The sequence below is a fragment of the Triturus cristatus genome, chromosome 7 (genome assembly GCF_964204655.1).
Source record: "Triturus cristatus chromosome 7, aTriCri1.1, whole genome shotgun sequence".
Classification (NCBI taxonomy): Eukaryota; Metazoa; Chordata; class Amphibia; order Caudata; family Salamandridae; genus Triturus; species Triturus cristatus.
Window position 1 is genome coordinate 925,690,130 of NC_140590.1, and position 16,325 is coordinate 925,706,454.

General features: G+C 40.7%; 1 protein-coding gene across 2 annotated transcripts in view; it reads left to right on the forward strand.

Annotated features, from left to right (window-relative positions):
* KCNIP1 (potassium voltage-gated channel interacting protein 1) overlaps positions 1 to 16,325 on the forward strand; it is a 1,480,000-nt gene that overhangs the window by 1,399,101 nt on the left and 64,574 nt on the right. For both annotated transcript variants that reach the window (XM_085617872.1, XM_085617871.1), the window contains one exon: positions 9,463 to 9,532. In XM_085617872.1, coding sequence (XP_085473998.1) covers positions 9,463 to 9,532 — 70 coding nt within the window. The remainder of the gene's footprint in view (positions 1 to 9,462; positions 9,533 to 16,325) is intronic.

A 16,325-nucleotide genomic window follows, 5' to 3' on the forward strand; every position in this document is an offset into this window, starting at 1 on the left:
GCTGACAATGCAGACATTCTCCCCCAGTCAAGAGATCTGGGTTAAATCCATCGTTCTTTTGCCCACTACACCACCCCAGTTTAGACATGGCCATATGCAAATCAGTCTTGACCCTGTGCCTCATGGGAACAGTCCAGCCCGAACTGCCAAGCCATGTCTTCCCTGGACCGGAATCAAGCATCCTAGGACCGGTTTCTGGCTATCAGCCGTCATCAGCCAGGATAGCTTGACTCCAGTGGCGTAGTGAGCACGGGTCCCACGTCTGGGAATACCCATCCCACTTAGGGCGAAAAGCGTTACAACAAACAAATGATGGACGGAATGCTGACAATGCAGACATTCTCCCCCAGTCAAGAGATCTGGGTTAAATCCATCGTTCTTTTGCCCACTACACCACCCCAGTTTAGACATGGCCATATGCAAATCAGTCTTGACCCTGTGCCTCATGGGAACAGTCCAGCCCGAACTGCCAAGCCATGTCTTCCCTGGACCGGAATCAAGCATCCATGAGCTAAAAAACGGTGATGGATTAAAACCATGATCTCTTGACTTGGTAAGAGTATTCTGCATCATTCAGAAACTCTGTCCATCACCACCCCCTTTTTCCCAAATCGATTTTATCCACACTGAGTGTGGGAGGGTATGCTCAGACGTGAGTCCCTTGCTCATTGCACCATCAGGGTTCAGGCAAGCCGGGCCGACGAAGGCTGTGATGCCAGAAACCGGTCCCCGGAAGCTTGTTTCCTTCCCAGTATAAGAATTGGCTTGGTAGTTTGGTCTGCCCTGTTCCCATCATGCACTGGGACAGGTACAGACTAATTTGCATGTAGTCAGGTTCTGAGCTGGGATGGTGCAGTGAGCTAAAAAACGGTGATGGATTAAAACCATGATCTCTTGACTTGGTAAGAGTATTCTGCATCATTCAGAAACTCTGTCCATCACCACCCCCTTTTTCCCAAATAGAATATTAGATAACACAGCTATGCACATAAAGAAAACGTAACATAAATCAACATGTAAAGAAAATTCAAGAATAGTTAATTGCATAAAACATAGATCATGACAAGATGTTGATCAATGTTTCTACCTCTTCTCCTTTGCAACTTTTAGTAAACTTTCTAATCTTGCTCTTATCATTATAACTGGTAGTTTGTTTTCATCAGTCTTTTTGAAAAAGCAAGGATGTCTAATGCCCTTAGTATTTATAGGCTTCAAAGCAATTTTATTTTTCAGGAATTCTTTCCTTTTGCTTGTAGCAGTCCTAGCAACATCCTAAAAGAAGAAAAGTTTAGAACCAGACCATACAATTTGCTTTTTCCTTTTAACTGCTTAGATGATTTTTATTAACCCATTCTATTCCAAAAGGGAATGCACTCCCTCTGTTTAACAGAAAACGCATCAGCATGGGGTTTTTAGCTAAGCAATAAGCTCATTGAATGTTGAAATGAATGGTACTTAGCAAATCCAAGACCTCGGTTGAAAACTCTTTAAAAAACATAGGATCATTACTTTCAGAATTCTCTGGTAAACTATAAATACATAGATTGTTTCTGCAACTGCAATTTGCATTAAAGCAAGGTGATGTCAGCTTAAAAGCCGTTTTACAGCATCTCTCTATAAAGCACTATTATTGCCACAGTTCTGAAGTTTCTTTTTGTTGCTTCATAAAGGGTTTAAGTGACCATCTCTCCCAAATGTGTCTCCATTTTTGAAGATGTGGATAATTTAGCAGGAGATGGAGGATCCTTCTTAGGTCTTCTATTCATCAATCAGTAAAATCTTTATTTTGGCCTAACAGGGCATACAAGAGCAAGATAAATTCATAAATACAGATTATTTGAAAGAAAAAAAAATACAAAGAGTATAAAAGAGAGAAAAGAGATCTAACTAGATATATTACAGTAAAACTAGGATAAAATATGTTAAAACATTTAGTGCACAGCAGCATTAGAGGGGCACCCTTTTCTGTCTTAACCTCCACATAAACATCAGGGACCTTCAAACTGAAAAGACAATGGGCTGACTTGTGTTCCTTCTGAGTATTCTATGGGTGATGCTGTAATTCCGTATAACCAAATTATGACAAAGTGGCAAAATCACTTTTCCTTGGACTGTGATAGGCTGGGTAAAATAGAATTACATGTTCAACCACTTCAATCTCCCTAGGGAAGAAAGGGCATGATTTGTCAGACTCTGTATTCCTAGACTTCCATGCAGTGGTAAAGGCTCGAATTGGGAGGAGCCCTACACAGAACTTTAAGTGCAGGGTTCTGGCATAGGGGGGTTCCACCTCATCCAAAAGGGGTTCATAGCAATTGTGAACTCCAAGAAAGAGGCAGTAAGCGAGCCCACCCTAGAGGTACTCACAGTGTTTTGGTCCACATATTGCCAACAGGCTCTTCAATGCCTTTTTGGAGACCAGTGCAACATCAGTTGATGTTGACCCAAAATTGCCAAACACAATCTGCCTCAACTGATCCCCGACCATCCTAAGCCATGAAATCTTACTGGACCCCAACAGCCCCATTTCTTCTTCCAAGGCTCCTCGGAGAAGTAAGAGTTCGGGGGCTGACCAGAGTCTTCACAAATACATTAAAGGTTTCAGCCCCACTACATCATTAACTCACTTTAATCCATGATCTTGTCATAAAAGGTGTAGGGGAGTGCTTGCTGGGAGTTTGTTCAAGTCCCTCAAAAATGGTTATCTGCTATTTCAAGAGGCCTAGTGTAACAAACATCCCATAGGTCTCCTATTCATAGATGTAAAAACAAACAAATGATAGTTGCGAAGAATTGCACTGAGTTATGTGCAGTGACAGTGACTAAATCAGAATGCTCAAGGATATAAGTAATGCCCATCCACCATCACAATGTGTGCAGACAAAAGCCCACAAAAATAGTAAAACACAAAGAATTATTATCCTGAGCAATAGTTGTCCAAATTAATAAGAAAAGTCCACGTCAGTAGCTGCCACAAGGTTCTTCGTATCTTCTTTATTTTCTCATGACAAAGTTCAACAAAACTTCTAGCTAACACGTGTTTCGTCTTTAGGGCTGGAACATTTAACACAAGAGAAAAGCCCAAATTACAACTTCAACCAAATCTTCATACTACAAGTATCACCCAGGAGCAGACCAAAACCCAATATTATGTGCAGTAAACAGTGAGCAGAGACCCATAGCCAAGGGTGTCATCACCGTGTTGCAAAGAAAAAGTAAGTTAACCGATGCTCACATAAAATGATATATGTGAAAAATTACTCCAAACTATCACCTCATAGTGTACAGGAGAGGGAGAAAAAGAAATGTATTAAACATGAGAAGATACTAAAAACAAGTGAATAGTGAATAAAAGACAAAAAGTTACGAAAAAAATAAGGTAGATAAATAGAAAAGAAGAACTGAGATCCTATTTCAAAATTCCCCATCAGGGAGTAATAACAAGCCACTCACCAATTGCAAATTAGCTCGGTCTAAAATATTGATTAAATATTGTTGGCCAAATAATGTACTCCAACAGCGTCAGAGCCTGCAATGGGTCAAAGTCTAAACCAAAAAACTGGAATGAGAACAAGGGGCAATTTTTAATAGGAGGTGATCACTGTTAAGTATACATATGCCAAAGCTATATATAGTATACTCTCTAAGGAAGAACTTGAAAGCCCATAAATAATGTAATGGACTTACCAGATTCGTTCCAAATTCAGTAATCAGTAATCAAGTGATAACCTAATAATAATAATAACAAAAATAGAAATTGATTACTTATTATGCTCCACCCAATATTTTTAATTAGGATATAGTCGAGTACAGACATAAGCTATCCCATCATGTGCAAACAAGTAAAACCCACGACAATTACTCTAACAGACAAGTAGCGCTGGAAAGACTACATCACATTACCGTATCAAGTAACCATTATGCTGAAGCTCCAACTGTAAATCAAAGTGCCACATTGGAACCTACATGTGAGTAGCCATCCACTGACTTGAGTGGAAGATGTAATTTGTTAAAAGGGCCCCATGTTTAGTAAAAGGAGGCAAGCGTAAGCACTGTAAAGGCAATTGAAAGGCATCATGCCCTAAAAATATGCGTACAAACTGGCGCAAAAAAATGTAGCCATAAACGTATAGCCAGAATCACAAATAAGGGTGAAATGTGAGAGGGAAACACAGCCACATTACAGTGTCGAGCACTCTAAGTTACGAGTGTTCAAGATAAATAGCTAGAGGGCCCTGTAACAAGGATCACTTACATTCCGGTACAAGTCTACATAACACTTTACCTGAAAATAGAAGATTTTTTTCATAAAGAGTACTCCCGGGAAAGCAGTGTTTAGCACTGGCGCCATCTTGAATCGTAACCATTCTAGTAACCGATCCGAAATAAAGTAGGGACAGAAAGGATTTCCAAGCAGACAGAAAAGGAAAAATGGGTGCCATCTTAAAGTGGCGTTTTTTCACATAAAACCCAATTATGCCTGAGATATGTACATTCGCCATAGTATGAAGATGGCAATCAGAAGAAAGGAGTAAATATATATTTATGAGTACAGTCGACAGATTAGGGAGCAAAAATAGAATAAAGATTTATAAGTAAAACGGCCAGACTCAAGTCATATGTAATAAAAAGCAAAAATTGTCTGTACCTATATATATATTTATGAGAAGAGCACCAAATGTAGTATCAGCAAATAATCAGGTAAAAGTCTGAAAGGACCAAGGAAGAAACAGAAAAGTAGTTAATAATGTAATATCAAAAGGGATAGTACCATGCATGCATATATACCCCAAGAGTCACAAGCAAGGAGTGTGAGTGAAAGCACATCATCATTAGGAATAATATTGTTTCAAGTATGTATCATATGTAATTGTCTCCAACTAAAGTTAACATCAAATACCTGTAGTATGCTGCTCAGCCAGGATGTGTGTGTTAGAATGTTGGGAGTTAGAATGTTGGAATGGTTTGAGTCAGTTGGTCTATGGGCTGAGCAGCATACAGGCTGCTCCTGGTGGGGCTCGCTATTTATGTACTTTCTTACCTGTAACTTCAATCTTCAATAAATATACTTGAAGTTACCAACAACGAATGGACTATCATTCTTGTTCATTACAATTGGCGACGATTTGGAAAGGCCCTGCGCTTCAACTTCCAAGAAACCTCAAGATAAAGCTACCTCAAGATACAAAAATTTCTGAAGCAGCAGCTCAACTCATCTGGCACTACGAGCCCCACCAGTGATCTCCCACCGGTCGCCCTCAACTACAAAGTGCCACTTCCTACCTGCAGATCCTGCTGCCTCATTTCTGCCTACAGTTTCTGCCTGCATGCCATCTGCGGGTCTCTACTGCTTGTTTTCCCGGCTGACTGCTTCCTCGGAGCATGCCGCCCCGGCTTACTCGTCCCTCACAGAGTGACACGCAGTGTTTGTAACCTGCGAGGAGTTGGGGTCCCTAATTTCCTCTACGCTGCCTCCCTCTTCTTGACCTCTTTCCCAGCTACCACACTTTTACTGTGTACCATGTGGTATTGTCCACTCCACTTTGTTATTTTCTTCATGTATGAATCGTACACTGTACTGTTTGGTACCTATCTCAATTTCTACTTTTCATACATCTTACTTTGCTACGTGTGGTGCCTCCCCACACCTCTCTTCCCAACATGCTTTGAGGGAGATTTTCACAATTTCATGTGGCACATTGTGCCGTGTGCTGCTTCCGCACACCTTTAACCTCGACTTGCATTGAGGGAAATTTTTACTGTTTCATGTGGTTTCACCACATTTCATTCACATTTTTACAAATTGCATTTATTTTGTTGCATGTGGTATTACCACATCTCCTGCACATTTCTTTATTTTTTTATTGTTTCATGTGGTACTACCGCATCTTGTGCAAATTAATGTTTTGTATCATGTGGCATTTCCATATCTACTTTTTACTTATCTTGTTTAATGTGGTACATCCACATCTTATTCACATGTTCTGCTGTTTTATGTGGTGCGTCCTCACATCGATTTTATGTGATGTGTCCCCACATCTATTTAATGGGTCACGCCACATCTGTACTCTTGCATTTACATAGTTTCATGTGGTACTTCCACATCTCGTGTACATATTATTGCATTGTTTCTTTTGTTTAATGTGGTACATCCACATCTTATGCACATGTTCTACTGATTTATGTGGTGCGTCCCCACATTGATTTTATGTGGTGTTTCTCCACATCTATTTAATGTGGTCACCCCACATCTGTACTCGCAAATTGTTTTTTGCGTCATGTTGTGCGTTCTGCTTTCCTTGTTTTCTTGTTTTCTTGTTTTCTTGATCGTACTTCCTTCGTGTCGGCCCGGCCAGCTCTCATGATCTTTGTACCTGAGTCGCTTCTTGTTCTTGTTGTGGGGGGATGCCGTGGTTGTTTTGTGGGAGAAAGGGAGATGGGTGATTGAGTCGACTTTCGTGTCTCCTGTCTTCCTTATCGTTCCTTCCCACTCACTTCTTTCGTGTCTCCTGTCTTCCTTATCGTTCCTTCCCACTCACCACTTTATCTTGTTGTTTTCTATCAATTTTTCATGCAATCTGTTTTATTCATCATATCTTGTCTTGTTTTGCTTAATTCTTTTAATGTGACTTTTGTTATACCTTTTTAAAGTTTCTCTCTTCTCATTGTAAAGAAGGGAGATGTTGTAGTATGCTGCTCAGCCAGGATGTGTGTGTGTTAGAATGTTGGGAGTTAGAATGTTGGAATGGTTTGAGTCAGTTGGTCTATGGGCTGAGCAGCATACAGGCTGCTCCTGGTGGGGCTCGCTATTTATGTACTTTCTTACCTGTAACTTCAATCTTCAATAAATATACTTGAAGTTACCAACAACGAATGGACTATCATTCTTGTTCATTACAATACCCCTCATTATCAATGATAAAAATACTCATCATTCAATATGGCAAGTTAATCCAGACAGAATCGATGACTTATGCACAGAACATGTATCATCAGAACTATTATGTAACCAAAGATTTCTGAGGTAACCCAGTCCTTCCTCTGTTCAGCCGTCCTTAGCGCCGAGACACCCAAGGGTATTTGCGTGCTCTACAAATTGCCTAAATAAATAGTATAGGTAAACATATGCACAATTGAAATCTTACATTTTTCACAAGAGACTAATCACAAGTATGATTAGCTGACATGCAAATGGGGGGAACGTTACTCAGAAGCACCTGAGTACTTTCTCATACACAGTAAAAAGGAATTTAACTGGCGTAAGGCCTAACAGGAGCCAGTAACAGGCAACATCGTACAGAGTGAAAACAAACATCAGCTGCCCAAGAAATACTGTAGCTCATTATCAATGTTTAAACCCTTGTCAACCGCTCGCCGCTGCATGATCCAGCAAGCCTCTCTCTGTCAGAGCTTCAACTCCTGATTGCCTCCTCTGATTTCAGGTTTTACAGTCTCTACACCATGAAATTTAAAGTTCAAGTGTGTAAACAGTATTACACATTCTGTCCTGTCAGTAAGCAAATTGAATACCAGTGAGCAGACGTATTGTTCTTCATGCCTGTGTGAAAAACTACCATGTATTGACTCTAGAGGCAGAATTCTTAGTACGTAGGTTTTACTTGAAGAAACATGCTGCAGAATTAAACTCAATCTGGCCCTCCCATTGGCAAAAATGAAAGCTAAGGTCTCCCCTCCTACTATGGTGAGTCACTCTATGCATGTTTGTGAGAATGACAAAGAGAGCTTAATGAATCCAACACTGAGGAGAAGTGCACCACACTGTTGCAAGTGAAAAGCAGTATTTAGCTAGGAAATAGGCATACAGTGTGACAAATAAGCCCCCTGCTAGTGTTATTGACAAAGCCAGTATTGTTCAAGGCTATGCTGCTGTCATCCCCTGAAGCACCAGAGACTCCACAGAGTTGTGTCAATGAGCAGTCATCTTCCTTGGTGGTTGTGTTTGTGACTTCCTATCAGCAGGAGCGTAGCTTTAGGGAGGGATGTTTAGGGTGTGACACCCCCGCAATAAAAATAATTGTGTCTTGGTAGTTGAGTCTGAGGGACCATCGGTTTGTTCTGCAATGTCTGTGTTGGTGTTTTTTGTCACTTTCATTTCACTAAACAATCAATAAATCAATCAGGGAATTGTAAATCGCGCTACTCACCCGTAAAGGTCTCAAGGCGCTGAGAGGGGGAGGGGTATGCTTCTCCGTTCAGCCGAAAAGCCAGGTTTTGAGGGTCTTCCTGAAGGTGTCCAGGGAGGGGGCGCATCTGATGTCTGCCGGTAGCTCGTTCCAGGTTTTGGCTGCAATGTGAGAGAAATATCTACCGCCTGATCTGGCTCTGTGGATGCAAGGGGTTTCAGCCAGTGCGAGGTTGGAAGATCGCAGGTTTCTTTTGGGTACATGGAAGTTTATTCTGTCATTGGGGTATTTGGTTGAGGTATTTGGGTCCGTTGTTGTGCAGGCATTTGTAGGCGTGGGTGAGGATTTTGAAGGTGACTCTCTTCTGTACGGGGAGCCAGTGGAGTCACCGCAGGTGTTGGCTGATGTGTTTGTGTCGGGGGATGCCGAGGATGAGTCTGGCCGCAGTATTCTGTATTGTTTGCGGAGTATGGACTTGTTGATGCCGGCGTAGAGTGCGTTGCCACAGTCGAGTTTGCTGGTGATGAGTGCGGGGATGACTGCTTTCCTCGACTCGGGGGGATCAATTTGAAAGTCTTTCAGAGGATGTGGATGGTGTTGAAACTTAAGAGGTTTAAAGTTGTTAATTTTCTGGCTTAGAAAATGAAATACATATTTAGTGACTGGTTTACCAAAACACTAGTAAATCTGCTCACACAGAAGTACTTCTTGAATGGGTGCAAATGTAATCATTTTTTAAATTCACAAACATTGGAAGTAGCAGGCTTGGAAAGCAGCACCAGTCTCAGATTTCCAGGTATACTACTGGCAATAAAACACGCATCAGATGATGGGCTGAATGCTTGAAAATAGTCTAACCACTGACTGTTGCTCCTGTAGCATTCCAACCCATTGTGTTTTGCCTACTGTGATGCTCTAGACAGAGGCCCACCTAATACACATCAGTATTGAACGTGTTCCTCATGGAAACAGTCTATGCTATACCTTGTTCATCTCGCTCCCTTACCCTGCAGCCCACTGTTTCTTTAGCTGGGAAATTTGAGATTCACACTCGCTGAATCTCACTGACTAAATACATCACTGCCTAGCTATCACCCATTCTGAAGAGGCCTCATAGCAGCATGACCGTGCTATAAATACCCGATATACATATGTTTATTTGCATCTAATTCCTGCGGATCAGTGCCAAAGTTTGGAAATTTAATGTATACTATGAATAGTGCTGTTGTATCATCATGGTAGTGATTGCAAAACAAAACAATGTTAAGTGCACAAGCAAATGAATGTTAATTGTAAATATTTATTTTCTTTCTCATAGGAATGCCCAAGTGGGATTGTTAATGAAGACACATTTAAGCAAATCTATGCCCAGTTCTTTCCACATGGAGGTGAGCTGGCATTGATTTTTCTTCTACTCAGCAAATCTATTAATGTAATCTTAAATACAATAATATGTTCATTCTAGAGTTCTACCATAAAATTCATCCAATCTAACATAAGTGGCTTACGGAGGTTCTGTAGTTAGATTTTCATAGATAGTAAATGTGTGTTGTTATCACTTTAAAGAATCTAATTGAAGATTTACAAATAATCCAATTTATATATCAATCTAATTAGATAATCGGTTTGACCACGTGCACTTTATGGCATTATGTGAATATGGGCAATAAGTAGTACTTTTTAAATTAATACAATCGCTGCACAACTAACTTTTTTAAACTCCTGGAAGATCCATCAGAAGGGCATGAGAGGCACCCTGGTAGTTGATGTGTATTTCAATTATTACAGTGACACCAAAGGCATCTCCTAGATGGAGGGCTCCGAAGGTGCCTTAGTCTCTGCTAAGCTTAAAGAAAAAGAACTGTATGCCAAACTCTAGATGGACGTTGCCTTAATTGCCATGTGGTCAGATGTCAACAAATGTTTCTTTGTCCTTCGTTATTTGTTCAAGTTGACATGCATTTAATTCCAGAGAATATCCTATGTGATCAATTTTCAGAAACTTTCAGCACTTTATGTATTAGACTGACATTATTTATGGAAAGAATCAGTTGAGTAAGGGACACTGTGTCACTGATCAGAGAGAAACTGACCAGTGCCACTTTGTGTAACTTACACTGATTTCAGAGTTGTCATTTTTCTGCCTCAAAAATCACCCTTGCTGCAGAATGATGAATGACTTTGAGTGGAGGTCGAAATCTGCTGGAGAGACAAAATAGTAGCAACCTTAGGATTTCATGCAGCTCTAAATAACACTATAGGGATCATTTTTTTAAGGAGTTGTCAAATATGATATGAGAGCCTCAAAAATGCATGCAGGTGGAATTAGTTTACCAAGTAGAGTAAAATATGTGATGCGAGGCCCTACATTCTTTCTCCCTCCCCCGGTCAAGCTGTACTCATTGGTTATCTCTTGGACTAGTAGTCTTATCCCATGTGGGTGCTAATGGTTTTTAACCTTTGCCTTTTGTTTTTACATTGTACCTTGCTCAGTGGCTCTTTAGTGTTTGTCTTGAGTGCTGAATGAGGTTAGATTATGCTCAGAAGTGAGCAGAACCCCTGCTCTCAGACCTCAGGGCAGATGGTTGAAATACAGAGAATTAAAACTCCTAGAGGCCTTTTATGGGGAGAGGTGGGTTTAGGGTCAGAGCGCCTTCACACATGTCTTTTTGGGTCTGTTCAGTCCATTACAGGGCACAGCATACCACAGTAGTTTTTGTCTGGAACTAGGCATGGGAATAAGCAATTTAATTAAAGTGGTTTACTGTTTGTCCTGTTACTGTCCTTGCCTTACCTATTTACAACTTTTTAAAAATGCTTTTTGTCATTGAAACCCTCTGAGTAGCATAATGGGCATTTTCTTAAAATCTAATGCAGTTCTTAGTAAATACTTGGCTCTAGCTCTCTTTAATATATCACAAGAGTGTTTTATGTTCCTCTATTATTCTCCATACGCACGTGCCAACTTTGTGTCAACCATACTGCATATTGGTATCCGCCTTACTCAGAGGAAGAAGGAATTGTGGTACTCAGTGATTGTAATTTGTGTTACAGAGATTTTAATGATAAAGTTGCTGCAAAAGTAACATTCTTTCACACGGATCTTGATTTTAAATCGAATTCATCAACTTCTACTCATGATAAAGGGCATATTTTGGAATTGGTACTTTCTATGGGATGAGGTATTCGAAAATGCATTATGAAACCATTAGATGTGTTTAATCATCTTCTGCTTTCCTTTCAGACCAAGGGGGTGCAGAGCTCTTTAAACATGCATGTAAAGTGATTTTTTGCATTCATAACTATAAAAGGTTCAGTAAATATAACCCTGATCAGATACTTCATAGTCAGTGCTTCAAATGTTAGTCAAGCACCAATGTTGATGAAATGGTTGGGTCGTATAATTTCATGCTCAAACCTTTTCCAATTATTTTGCCATGGTTAAATCTTCAAAGCACAATAGGTCAAATAAACCTCAACTGTAGTACATAGGTGTTTAAAATACTTTAAAACTAAGTGAGGAAAGTGGAACAAATATGGCATAAGTATTCCGGTGAGGGTCACAAATCAGAATTAAAAAAGGCTAAGAAGCCATACAAGAAGGTGAAATTAAATGGGAAAAGAGAATGCTGTAATGAAAATCTACTAGAGTTTCTAATTTAACAAGGGTCCTCGTTCGGGCTTGAAAGGAGGTGAGGAGTCCCAAATTCCATGTGCATTCTGGGATTCCACTGAAATTCATTTCAGAGATAAGAATGAACATAAGATCGCTTTCTCTGAAACCCCCCTTTTGCCGGGGTGAGTTGTGTCTTTCTTGAAATAGTTCCATATGGCACTAGCACTATATAATACACTGAACACTGTGCATCACTCTTTTCAGGATCAGCTATCATTAGCTATCCAATCAGATGCTTGGTTGACTCCTCTTCTGAAAAATTATGGGACAGAATCAGGAGTGCCTTTAAATTATCAACCCAATTCAAGCATTCCTTGGCTTCTTTAAGTCCTATAAACAGGAGTGACATTCCCACTGCAAGAGCATGAAAAAAGGCACAGTACTCTTGGGGACTGGCAATCAGGTTTGCACACACGTCAGGGAACATAATCAGTACTGTTAAATGTTCAGTCTATCTATTTTAACATTGTAGATTATTTGGACTCAACACTTCTTACATTACTCAGTCTCTTGGCAGCCTTCAACTTCCTTGTTCACCCCATGCTTTTGGAAATCGGTGTGACCGATGTTGAGGACAGGTCTCTAAGACTCATTTCTATCTCTCTGGAAAAATAAAGTTGCCATAGATTCTAGAATTTCGGAGTCTTTTACACTTAACTGTGGGTCTTCCACAGGATCTCTATGTTCCTTGGCTTCTCTTTAATATTTATATGCAGTCTTTACCTAAGATACTGGTTAATCGTATGTCGATGGACTGTCAAGTCCATCAGATCATGTGGTCTTCTACAACCTCAAGCTCCTCGGAAAAACTATATATCTGCGGTTGCTGGGAAATAGTCTCTACATATGCTCAAACATTGCTCATGCCATTGCCTTGTTGGCAGGAACCTCAAAGGCTAATGACTAAAGCTATGTATCCTGCAAAACTTTGCCATAAAAGTAGTGTTTTATATTTCCAACACTAGGCAAATCTTTGAGGTATTATGCACTGACTACTATTGGCCTCCATTATCATGTTTAAAAGGCTTAGACAGATGAACAAGTCTTTATGAGGGAATGCTAAGGGCTATTGGAGACAGAGCCTTACACCCTAAGAAAGCCTTAATATGTTATGAGAAACCGCTTCTAGTATCACCAAATTAGGAAGAAAGAAAGAGAAAATTAGTTTCAGTTGATTGTGCTTACAATGTGGAACTCGCTACCAGGTAGCCTTAGCATATTCAACAGTTCCTGCCATTTAAAAAGACGCTGAAAATGTATACAAGTATTTAAATCTTTATAAGCATTAAGGTGACTTTTGTAGTTTATGGCACTTTATAAATTAAGATTTGGTTTGACTTAGCCATTTACAAACACTTTGATAGTTGCTGATTTTGCCAGATTCCTGAACAATGTCTCCCTTCATCAATCCAGTTCATACTCCTCCCCTAATCTCAATCTTAACCATATTTGCTGTATGTCTCTCTTTCTGTCCATTTCCGTCTTTCTACAGATGTTAGCTTTCACCTTCCAAAGCCACCTGGTTGATCCTGCCTCAAAATACTTATTATATTCTAGTCTGTTTACTGGTGATAGAACTCTTGGTGAAAGACCCGTACTTGGTTCACATTCCTTACTCAGAATATTCCTGTCCTACAATGGTGTGTTTAAGAAATTGGGTTACTGGTTAAAGGAGGTAAAGCCCACCCTCAAGCAGCAACCACAATCCTTGTCAGGGTGAAGTCAGAAGCAAACCTCAAATTAATCTGTGCTTAACCCTCTGGTAACTTGGCACATAAGCAGTCAGGCTTAATTTAGAGGCATTGTGTGAAGCATGTATTCAACACTTCAAACAGTAATACAATGAAACACAGCACAAGACAAAATTCCACACCAATTTGGAAAATTAGAATACAATTTAATGAATAATTTGACTCCAAAGTAACAATAATCCAATCAGTAGAACCGGAGATGCAATTTTAAAGATTTAGGTGAAAATAGCGCCAAAAAGCACAAAGTGCTACTCATGACTATCTCGTCATGTGAGACCGGGTGAAAGTTAGAAGTTCAAGCTGACTGCAATGGATTCCGGACTGGACACAGGGACCAGGTTGGTTCAGCTGAAAGAGTTACCTTCATAGTCCAGCACAAAGAGTTCTGTTCATGGTGGAAAGGGCTGCAAGGAGCAGGGAGAGCTCTGTGGATGGCCGTCGAGTAGTGCGAAGAGCAGGCCGGGCATCGAGAATGGTCATTGCTGTAGTGCAAAGAACTTCACACTGGTGGGTGGCAAGGGCAGCAAGACCTTTGTGCTAACTGGCTCTTAGTGTTCGCGAAGAGCCTAAAAACTCTATGTGAGCTCAATTGAAGCCATACCAAGGGCCCACGACAAGAGGGGCACCACTTGGGGGGCAGGAACTATCTCCAGCAGTGGTCAGCAGGGCTCTGGCAGGTCCAGTAGCACGTCCAAGCAGTGAGTCAGCTGGACAGGTGCCAGGAGCTTCTGGATATTGTTATGTCCCTGTAGCTCAGAACAGGAGGTCAGCTGACTGGCACTTGGAGTCACTTCAGTCTGGGATGACGGGTGCAGTTTCAGTATGCTTTCTCAACAAGCAGGACAGCAGGCAGCAGAGTGGCAGTTCTTCTGGTAGCAAAGCAGCACAGCAGCCCTTCTTCCATAGCAGCCACAGGTCCAGGAGTGTGCTAAAGTGTTGGATCTGAGGGTCCAATATTTTTATCTGGTGTCACCTTTGAAGAAATAGAAGTTCACCACCTATCCTGGCAGTTGATGGTCCATTCAAGCACACCTAATTCCTCCATTGTGTGGCTGTCTGATAGCAATAAACAAAGTCCAACTGTCAGCTACACCCAGTCATGTGACCTAGCACAGGCTGCAGGCGCCAAATAGTAAGGGCAGAAAAATGCCAACTTTCTAAAATTGGTATTTTCAAAATTCTACCTCAAAAACCAGAGTTTACTTTCAAGGAGGGCTTTAAATTACAATTCTTTAAGCACCAAACTCAGGCCTGTCTGACTGCTCCCAGTTGAAAGTTATCACTCATTAACTATAATAAGGTGACTCCAATATTATCCTATGGGAGAGGTAGACCTTAAAGAAGTGAAAAAAATGAATTTAGGAGTTTTTCACTACCAGGACACATGTGTCACACATATGAAACTTAAAGGTACAAGTCCAACTTTTTAAATACACTTCACCCTGCCCTCTGGGCTGTTCAGTGCCTACCCTAGGGGTGACTTATATGTATTAAAGAGAAAGGTTTGGCCTGGCAAGTTTTATTTTGCCAGATCAAAATGGCATCTTTAAAACTACACACAAAGGCTGCAATGGCAGGGCTGACCCACCTTTTACAAGGGTCCTTAAGTAGGTGCCACAATCAGTGCTGCAGGCCCAGTAGAATCATTTAATTTATAGGCTCTGGGTAAATGTAGTAGCATTTTATAAGGGACCTGCAAGTAAATTAAATGTGGCAATTACCTATAAGCCAAACCTACCATGTTTTAGGGAGAGAGCACAAGCACTTTACATCTGGTTAGCAGTGGTAAAGTGTGCAGAGTACTAAAAGCTAACAAAAACTTGTTCAGGAAACAGGAACATGAAAGCAAAGGTTTGTGTGTGGCCTTGTAGAAAGGGCCAAGTCCAACGGTGTACATTAGCATTTTCCAAAGAAAAAGGAGGAGGTGTATTGTTCTCCAGTTTGCTTATTAGGAGTTCATTTGCAAATGAGGTTCCCCAAATGGGCTGACACAAACAAATGTGCTCTACTGTACATCAGAATGGGCCTTAGAGATTCTCATACTTTGGCTATAGAGGGAAGAATGTTTGTTGTACACCTTCACAGCCTACTTTCCCCAGTAACAAGGCTGGCATAGGCACAAATGTCCTTTACAGAGATGTCTATCCTAATGTATTTTAGAAATGATTCCTCATGATGAAGTCATGCTTATTAATGTTCTGTCTCTTTATTTATTACTTTGTATTGAACTGAATGTTTGCATGTGCATCTTACTCAGTAAAATGTGCAACTAAGTGATTGAGTAAGTTATTTTGTAGAGAGCAGCACCAAAGTGATTTTCATCTTGAGAGTGTAGGGTGTTGTGAAACTTGTTCACAATCCTCTAACCGTTTTCCTGCTGTTTTTCTGTGAATACTATTCCTTAGTATTTAAAGTGAGCTTGGAAATGAAAGGGAAGCTCCAAAGCTAATACTGAATGAAGCACATAACTGAGAACCATTTACAAGATTTTGGTCTCTTTAACTGACAGCATGTAATATTTGTGGTCTAGAATCGCAATAGACCCCTACTTCTGGCCCTCCTTCTCTTCTTGGTCCTGGGCTTCCTCCTGGTGAATCAGGTCCCCCTAGTCCTGTTCTTCATGCTTCTGGTACTCCGGATCTCATACTTCTCCTCCCCTGATCCTTTTTACTCCTGGTCCTCTTGTCCCTGGTTTTAATAATCCTAGTGCCTATCCTACTGGCTTTGGTACTACCAGCTGTGGTTGTATTAGCT